Source organism: Pyrgilauda ruficollis, unplaced genomic scaffold (genome assembly GCF_017590135.1).
Source record: "Pyrgilauda ruficollis isolate IOZ18807 unplaced genomic scaffold, ASM1759013v1 scaffold358, whole genome shotgun sequence".
NCBI classification, from domain to species: domain Eukaryota; kingdom Metazoa; phylum Chordata; class Aves; order Passeriformes; family Passeridae; genus Pyrgilauda; species Pyrgilauda ruficollis.
Window position 1 is genome coordinate 47,076 of NW_024525023.1, and position 9,733 is coordinate 56,808.

Consider the following 9,733-nt stretch of genomic DNA (forward strand, 5'->3'; position numbering starts at 1 on the left):
GTCATCTAGTTTCATGGACAGGGACACCATTCACTAAACCAGGTTGCTTCAAGCCCCATCCAACCTGGCTATGAACAATTCCAGGGATGAGGCAGCCACAGCTTCTCCAAGCAACCTGTACCAGGGCCTCACCACCCTCACAGGAAAGAATGTTTTTCTTATATTTAATCTAAACCTACTCTCTTTCAATTCAGCCATTTTTCCTTCTTCTGTCACTACAAGCTCTGGTAAATAGTCTTGCCTATCTTTTCTGCAAGTTTTATTCAGGTGCTGAAAGGCCACAATTAGGACACCCTAAAGCTTTCCCTTTTTCAGGCTGAACAGTCCCAGTTCTCTCAGCCTTTCCTCATAGCGAGGGCTCTTCATCCCTCTGATCACCTTGGTGCCTCCCCTTGCCTGGCTCCAGCAGGTCCCTGTCCTTCCTGTGCCGGGAGCCCAGAGCTGGATGCAGCCCTGCAGGTGGGGTCGGTCTCAGCAGAGCGGGGCAGAGGGGCAGAATCCCCTCCCTGCCCTGCTGCCCACGGGGCTTTGGATGAGCACACGGCCGAGGAATGTCCAGCCTCTCACCCACCGGGATGAGATCGTCCGATGATCTCTGCGGGTCCCTTCCAACGCAGAGTACATTCTGTGGCTCGGAGCTGTGGCGGTGACAGCGGGACTAGGAGGCTCCCGCCGCCCGGCGGCCGCGCGCGGAACGGCGGCGGAACGGCGCGGCTGCGGCCGGTGTTCCTGGCGGAGCGCGGGGAGGTGGCACCGCGGCTGCGAGAGCATGGCCGCGCCCTGGGCCGCCCGCGGGGTGCGGGCCGGAAAACGTGAGTGAGGGAGGGAGCCGGGAATGCGGGAGGGAGCCGGGAATGCGGGAGGGAGCCGGGAGCCATGAGTGCGGGGCTAGGCCGAGCTCGGGCTCGTACTGCGGCGGTGCTTTCAGGGACTGAGATGCCCTTATTAGGCCACGGGGGAGCTGGCCTGTCTGAGGGAAGGACCTTTGCAGCCAGGGATCGACATTAACCTTTGCATAGGACCAACTACCCGGAGTAGTTAGGGTTGGAAAAGACTTCTGGAGATCATCCAGTCCTGCCTGGGCAGGGTCACCACGAGCAGGTGACATAGGAACATGTCCACGTGGATTTGGAATGTCTCCAGGGAGATACTCCTCACCCTCCTAGGGCAGCTTATTCCAGTGCTCTGCCCCTCTCCATGGAAACTTCCTCATGTTGAAGTGAAACTTCTTGTGTTTTAGTTTATGGCCATTGCTTCTCATCCTGTTGCTGGTCACCACTGAAAGGAGTCTGGCACCAACCTCTTGGCACCCACCTTTGAGATATTTATATGCATTATTTTAGATATTTATATGCATTAATGAGATTCCCTTTCAGTCTTTTCCTCTCCAAACTAAACAGGCCCAGCTCCTGCAGTCCCTCCTCATGAGAGAGATGCTTGTGACCCCTCATCATCTTTTTGACCCCTTTTGTTGCCTCAGTCTCCTGCTGTGACTTTGGGCAGGCAGTGCTGGGGCCCAGCGTGGCCACTTGCTGGAGCTGCATAAGTGATACCTTGTACATATTGAGACAATAATATATAATAAAAAATATAATAAATATGATGGGTGATCAGTAGTGCTGTAGAAACCAAAACCATATAAAGAGACTTCGAAAACTCAGGATGGGTCACAGAATGGTTGAGGTTGGAAGGGACCAGACTGGGCCATCTGGTCCAACCTCTCTGTTCAAGCAGGATCATCCCAGAGCACATGGCACAGGATTGCATCCAGATGGTTCTGAAATATCTCCCGTTAGGGAGACTCCACACCCTTTCTGGGCAATCTGTTCCAGTGCTTAGTCACTGTACAGGAAAGTTCTTCATGTTCATGTGGAACTTCTGTGCATCTGTTTCTGTCCCTTGCATCTTGTCCCATTGCTGGGCACCACTGAGCAGAGCCTGGTCCCTGCAGGAACTGACTGACACTGATGAGATCCCCTCTCACTCATCTCTTCTGAAGGCTGAACAGCCCCAGCTCCCTGAGCCTTTCCTCATGAGAGGGATGCTTGGCTGGACTGGGCCATCTGGTCCAACCTCTCTGTTCAAGCAGGATCATCCCAGAGCACATGGCACAGGATTGCATCCAGATGGTTCTGAAATATCTCCCGTTAGGGAGACTCCACACCCTTTCTGGGCAATCTGTTCCAGTGCTTAGTCACTGTACAGGAAAGTTCTTCATGTTCATGTGGAACTTCTGTGCATCTGTTTCTGTCCCTTGCATCTTGTCCCATTGCTGGGCACCACTGAGCAGAGCCTGGTCCCTGCAGGAACTGACTGACACTGATGAGATCCCCTCTCACTCATCTCTTCTGAAGGCTGAACAGCCCCAGCTCCCTGAGCCTTTCCTCATGAGAGGGATGCTTGGCTGGACTCACCCAGGATTGCTTTGTCCGGGATTATTGCTTACTCAGTGTTTCTCCTGTCACCAGGGTACATCTCCACACCAGCTTTCTCTCAGCTGACGCCCAGTGAGGTAGTTCGGATGCGTAATGAGCTCTTCACCAAAGAGAAAGAGAGACAATTGTCTCTTCACCCACGGATTGAGAAAATTGAAGTGAAATACACTGGGAAGCAGCATTGTGGCAGTGTGTTTGTCATGAACAAGGCTCTGTCTACGCCGTATAACTGTGCCATGCGTAAGTGGATGGACTTCTGACCTAGCCCCTCAGGGTGAATGTAGTGCTGCCAGTTGAAATAGAAACAGTTAATTTTTGGAGGCTTATTTCACAGTTCACCCTTCCAGGTCATCTACAAATAGGAGACTTGCAGTTGTTAGAAATGAGCAGTCTGAACTGCTGATCCTGAAAAATATGGTCAATAACTAACTAATAATTCAGTTGTTTGTTTGTTTGGTTGGTTGGTTTTTTTTAAAATTTTCTTTAGATTTAAGCGAATGGCATTGCCAGAACTCTGTTCTGGCTTTTGTGGATGGTGAAATCTGGGACATGTACAGACCCCTGACCAAATCATGTGAAATTCAGTTCCTTACCTTCAAAGATGAAGATCCAGAGGAAGTAAACAAGGTAAGTTATTACCTTGTTCCATTGTAGGTGACCCTGGTTCTCTGTACCTTGTCTCATTGCAGGTGGCCCTAATTATGACTTCTTGATTCTGTGTGCACCTTTCAGTTCCATAAATGTCTGCTTTCTTGAACTTTGTTGTCATTAAGGTTCAGACATTTTTAATGTCTTTTTAATGGTGCACCATGGCTATCATTAGCTGGACTAGTGTGTGGGCTAGGTGAATTGCTGGCTTTCCTTTCAACTGTTGTATTATTCTGGGATTTCATATTTAAATATCTCCAGGGTTACATCTGGCTTGTATTCTAAGTGCAGTTTTGATTTTTTAATTTTATTCTGTTTGGAGAATCATTTCTGAGTAGAAGTTTTAAATACTAAAGAAAGTAATCATAGAATCATGGAAAAGCTTGGGTTGGAAGGGACATTAGAAGCTCATCCAATTCCACCCCCTGCCACGGGCAGGGATGCCTTCCACTAGACCAGGTTGCTCATAGCCCTGTCCAGCCTGGCCTTGAACACTTCCAGGGGTGGAATGCTTGGGTTTGTGCATCATCCAAGTTTTTGGGGGATTTTTTTGGAATAATTGTCTTCTAGGCATTAAATTCCTGTTCTGAAATTCTCTTTGCAGGCATATTGGCGTTCCTGTGCCATGATCATGGCGTGTGTGCTAAAGCGAGCATTCAAGGATGAATACTCTGTCAACCTTGTTAAAGCTCCAGAAGTGCCAGGTGATAAAAGTGTTCTATATTGATTGTCTTTTGCTGCTTCTCAAGTGTTTAATAACCAAACTTAGAAAAAAAATATTTCCAATGACTGATGGTACTTAGCATTGGTATGTGTATTACATGCTGTTGTAGTTGCCTTTAATTTATAATAACCACACTAAAAACAGTTTTGTTATTAATGTTCAGAAAATAGGTCCATGTGGCCACTGGGTTTCAGACCACTTAGGATTTCATAGCTGAAATGAGTAACTAAACCTCTGTATTGTGAAGTGACATGAGCAAGGTTTCTAGATGTGATCAGACATGTTTCTATGGAATTTGCTCTAATAACTGCCTAACCTTGTCCATCAAAGTTGAGTTTCTAAAAATGACAATGTCTACACCAAATTGGAAGATTATTGAGGTACAGACAAGCTTAGGAACAACTTCTGCTCATCCATGATCTGATTTAAGATTTAGAAAAGTGAGAAAATGCACAAGAGAAGAGGTTGTTTCAGTAACAGAACCTGCATAATTATGCATTTAATATATGAGAAGGTTGGTTGCTGGTCATGTGGAGTGCTATAACTGCTTTTCTTTTCAGCAATTTTAGCATTTGTTGTGATTGATAAATACAGGTAAATATTTCAGTTCTACCAGAATTTGGGATAATCTTGGATATACTCGGCTATATCATTATACTGCATGTATAGAAATAGTGTGATCTTACCGGGTTCATAGATTTGATTTCTAAATAGCCATTACTCAATATACACAAAAGAGTGTTCTCACAACTGCCAGATTGTTTACACAAACTTGTGTTGCCTTTACCAGAAATTTGTGCATTGCTTCTGTCATGGATAAACAGTTCTAATATTGTCTGATTTCTCTATGCAAAAAATTCCTCTTTAAAATTGAATAGCTCTCATTTATTATATGAGGCATACAATGGAAATGTGGTGAAGTATTTTTAAGGTAGGTGGTTTTGTTTTTTTTTCTGCAGTGTTAGGTGCAGTTTTGTGAAGCAGTTTATTTTTTCCCCTCTTTATTTGGATTCTGTTATACTGACGTAGCATTAAAACTCCTTTCAAATTACTTTCTCATTCAGTGAAATGAAATTAAAACAACACAAGTTCAATCTGTCATTTTATAGTATAATCAGAGCTGCAAATTTGTTTTATGATGAATTTCTAGAAGTAATTATGTTTTTCTTCTAATTCATTTTGTTGTAAGAATATAGTATGATTGTGAAATGCATACTTTGTTACAAACATTAATCTTTTTATCTTTGGATTGGAATTGCAGTGATCTCTGGAGCTTTCTGTTATGATGTGGTTTTGGACAGTAAACTGAATGACTGGAAACCAACAAGCGTAAGCACTTTTCAGGCATAACCCCAAAAAGTTCTATAGCTTGTGTCCTTGTCCAGTTGTTCTTTTTTGACAGGGGAGAAGAGACTGAGCTTTTTTCCCAAAGAGTAGTCTTCGGGAGCTGATATCTGCATTTACCACACACTGGTGCTGTGGCAGAGTGCTCTCACATTTCCTTTCAGACAAAAATAAACCTTGTGCTGTCTTCCACATGCTTTCAGGCTTCAGGTCTGTGGAGCTAGAGAAAATTCTAGTCTGTTCCTCCTCAGCTGCTGTTGCCTGGTAATGTAGATGCAGCCACAGTCTTTGTGTGAGTAGAGTCACTGAAAATAAAAGTGTGTATAAGGCATATTTTCTTGGGGTTTACAGCAGAATCAGTTTGCTGTTGAATAAAATCTGTGAGCACATTCAGCTGCAGCTCTCCTTAATAGATTGCTTATGTTTCATGCTCTGCAGTAAATCTAATAATCTGAATGCTCTAAATCTCAGAACCATTTGTGATCACAAATGTTTTACCCATCTGGGGCCCATTCTTGTTCTTGTGCCCAAAAACCAGCCGGGTGTATGGCCAGCAAAGCAATATTTGTACAATGCAGAATTTTTCTTCAATATGATTTTGTAGCTGAAGTAATTTAGTTAGAAATATTTTCTACGTGACATTTTAAATGTAATTTCACCTCATAACAATTTCCTATTTACGAGTAAATCTGAACTACGCAGAACGTCAGATTCTGGTCCAAGGTGACAAATTTTTATTTATTAAATGTTTAGTACCTTTTTTAGCTTTGATCTATCATAATAGAGCTTATTTATAAAGGAAGACAGTACTCTGGGAAACAAGATTTATAGATGAGTATTCAACAGTAGCAAGACTGTGTATGTAGTACCATGTGGGGAAAACCTACTATTAAACTGCCTACATGGGCAGTTTAATTAATATATATTGTTTTTGATGGAAAAATGCCTATTTCTCACTGAAATGAATGGACATTGAGTCTGTCCATTAAAACAGTGATGATCTGTAGTGCTCTTATGATAATAGTAAGACACTCCTGCAGAAAAATTGCTGTATATAGGGTTTATAGTAGATGATCTTTGTTGCTTCGACTAATATTTAGTGTTTGCTGTGCTTTATCTGCTCACTACAGCTGTGAAAAGGTGGTTACAATTTTTATGTTCTTTTATTAGGACAACTTCCGTTCTCTTTCAAGGGATGCCAAAAAGCTGATCCACCAAGACCTGCCCTTTGAAACACTGCATGTTGAAGCAAAAGTAGCATGTGAAATGTTTCAGCATAATAAGTGAGTGTCTAAATTTGCCTTTCTTTCAAAGAGACAATTCGAAATCAAGTAAAATCTCTGCTTGGTTTTATAAATCTAAAATAAGATGTGATGGGTGAAGTAAGAAGGTACTTCTCCCACTGCTCGGAATGAGCCTGCCTCCATTCTCTTCCCACCAACTTACTCACACCAACTTAGTTCTTGTTGTTCTCTTCAGAGGCCAACACCAGGCACCTCTACTCGATGTAGTTTTGTGACAAACTGAAAGACTGAGACTTCTTTTGTTCACTAGTGAGCTTCAGGATTCCACTGCTATTAAATTGAAACTCTGGTGGTTAGCCTTGAGATGGTAGCCTTTTCTGAAAGTCTTCCATATTTAAAGAAATGTATATTTTTCATGTTCTGGTATCTTCAAATGAAGATTTAATGAAATGCAGTTTTTGAATTGTGCAGAGGAAAATGGATAAAACACTTTGGTCTGTGCTATGAAAAAAAGGTTTGTTCAAAACCTCCTGCCTTCTTTGCTGAAAAAAATACCTCAGCCATGTTTCTGGTCCACAGCTTTTTGGCAGTTGGAGAGATGTAGGGGAAAATGAGAAATAATTTATAATTTTGTGAATTAAATAGCAATTTTTTTAGCTTAATGCTGAAGGTCATTTTAATGTGACATAGGGATCATCATCTCCACTTTGTTGGCTGCATTGACAGCAGGTGCGAGCTGACTTTTGGTGGTACCTTTAGATATTGTGCATAGAAAGCACAGAGGACACTTCCCTGTATTGCAGGTACCAGCTGTTAAGGGCTACACATTGCATCAGGTCAGTTTAAGTGGTGTCATGGTGTTTTCTAGTCTTACAGGTGACCTGAACAATTCTTATTTGTAGTAGTAGGTCCATTGTATCTTTCTGAGTAAAACTGCTGTGGGAGCATAGCCCTCCTGTAAAATATGCACAGAATAGACTGGAATAGTTGTTTCAATAGGAAGGGACCTACAACAACCACCAAGTTCAGCTGCCTGACTGATGTGGGGCTGACAAGTTACAGCAAGTTACTAAAGGCATTGCCCAGATGCCTCTTAATCAGTGACAGGCTTGGGACATCGACCTCTTCTCCAAGAAGCCTGTTCAGTGTTTGAGCACCATCTCCTAAGGAAATGCTTCCTGGTGTCCAGTTTGAACTGCCTCCCAGCACAGCATTAAGCCATTCCCAAACATCTTATCTCAGGATCCCATATTGAGTGTGCCTGATGATTGCACTATTTGTAAAGTGCCTTTCAGTAGTGCTCAGTAAAATCTCTGTAATTTTTCCATGAACTGTGGTTAACTAACAGGTCTGTTAATGAAGCACCTCAATATGTGTTCTCATTAGGAATTTAAACCAGTCTCAAAGCTCACATAAATACAAGCATGATTTTTAGGAATTTTAAATGAATTAAATTAGTTTCTGAAGTGCTCTTATAAGAGCAAGGTGTTAAAGGTGAGGATTTTTAAAACATTTTTTTTCTTGTCCAGATACAAAATGGAGATGATAGAAAGAAAAGCTGCTCAGAATATGGAAGGAATTGTACCATTACATAGGTAAGCAAAACTGCCCTCCCATTCTGTAATGATTCACTGGAACATTTGAGTATATTGCAAGTACTCTCTGCAAGTGAGAAGAGCAAGTTACTTGGGATGGTTTTAAATTTAAAGATCACTTGTATTCATTACTGTCTGTGGTGTGTCTAAAGTTGTTAGTGTGGTTTCTTTGCTTGTTTTTTTAAATATAGCCATTATTTTGTGATACTTTGTGATACAATGTATGTTTCTATTTCTTGTTATGTAATGGTGGTAAGTGCCAGAGAAGTCTTACTGTTTTCAGTGCTTTTACATGAAAACGAAATAAATCTCTAGAGCTTGACAGGTTAAATAAAATACAAACCAAATACTGGTTTGAAAGCAAGAGTTAGCATTGCATAATGGATTTTTCTTTCAAAGTTGTCAAGATCTTCCTAACTTGCAATCTACTGCTTTGTAGTGGTGGAGATGAGAACAGAACAGCATCCTGGGGATACAGTGTAAGATAGAGAGTTCTTAGTCTGGAGGCAGGATAATTGCTTGTATCTCAGACAATTCTCTGTCTTAGGCTATTGTAGGATATTCGGTTGTATAGATGTCTAAAGAGTTCCTAATTTGTTTTTGTTCTACCTTAAGGAGCATCATCTGTCGAAAGGAACAGATGTTTTTACAGTGGTGGTTCTTGAAATTTTAGAACAATGTTGTGTCATTCTTTCCTTCCTCCCACTCTGATTTGCTCAATAAAGGGGAAAATGGGCTTACCTATTGCTTTTTGGGAGAGGTTCATTCTCAGTATTTCTTTACTCTACTATGCTGTCTCTCTTTTCTTAATTGATTTGCATTTTTCTAAGAACTGGAAAGGGAAGTACCTGTGCAGGTTGTAAACACTGTACTGTGGAAAACAGGTGATCTTGGAGACAAATCTTTTTCTGGTGAATGACAGTTATGCCAGTTTTAGAGCCAACTAATCAAAGACTTCTTAAACCTAAGATCCTTTCCTGGACTTGAGGTTTAAATTTTCTGAGTTCATTCAAGGAAATTGTGTGACCTGTACTTTTAGTTTAGGAAACTTAAAAATGCTGAGCTGGAGATGCATTTAGATTTGGTTTGGGATTTGTGTGGATTTTCTTTCTGTTGATTGGAATTTGCTAATCAAAAATAAAAACTAATCTCCTTGTATTTTGCTCCAAATATATTTGACATATAAGCTGGGTTGGTTTTTTTTTGCTCCAAATATATGACATATAAGCTGGGGTTTTTTTCATCCCCCCAGGTTTGGTGACTTTGTAGATGTTAGTGAAGGTCCTCATATTCCAAGAACAAGTTTCTGTTTCCAGTATGAGATAACAGCAGCCCATAATCTTCAGACTGACCAGTCTGAATTGATAAGAAGATTCCAGGGTGTGTCCTTACCTGTCCATTTGAAGGTCAGTAATCCATTTTGCACAGGTTTTCCTTCTTTAAATTAGAGCATTTTACCTGTGTTTCCATTTTTGTTATGTGCTCTGTTGGTAGCTAAACGGAATTCTCAGTTGAGAGCCATAGAAAGGGAGGACCCCTGATGGTGACTGTGTTGGATATTTGGGGTTCATTTTCCTGAAACAGTTGTGGATGTGCAGTCAGAAATAGAAAAGTTTGCATGAGAGGGCCTATGATGTTACTTTTCGGTATGGAAGGTGTTGTTTTGGTTGTATAATTCCTGCATGGATATTTCATTCTGCTTGCCTAAGTTGTGCATGCCAGTCTTCTGGCATCTAGGCTGCT

General features: G+C 41.7%; 1 protein-coding gene across 1 annotated transcript; it reads left to right on the forward strand.

Moving 5' to 3' along the window:
- Window positions 1–678: 678 nt before the first annotated feature.
- On the forward strand, window positions 679–9,396 carry MRPL39 (mitochondrial ribosomal protein L39; the record flags this gene model as incomplete). The annotated part of the gene is made up of 8 exons (XM_041475597.1): window positions 679–812; window positions 2,469–2,675; window positions 2,923–3,062; window positions 3,688–3,787; window positions 5,069–5,136; window positions 6,322–6,434; window positions 7,925–7,990; window positions 9,243–9,396. Coding segments are annotated over exons 1-8 (891 nt in total), but the record flags the coding sequence as incomplete, so codon positions are not given.
- Window positions 9,397–9,733: the final 337 nt, after the last annotated feature.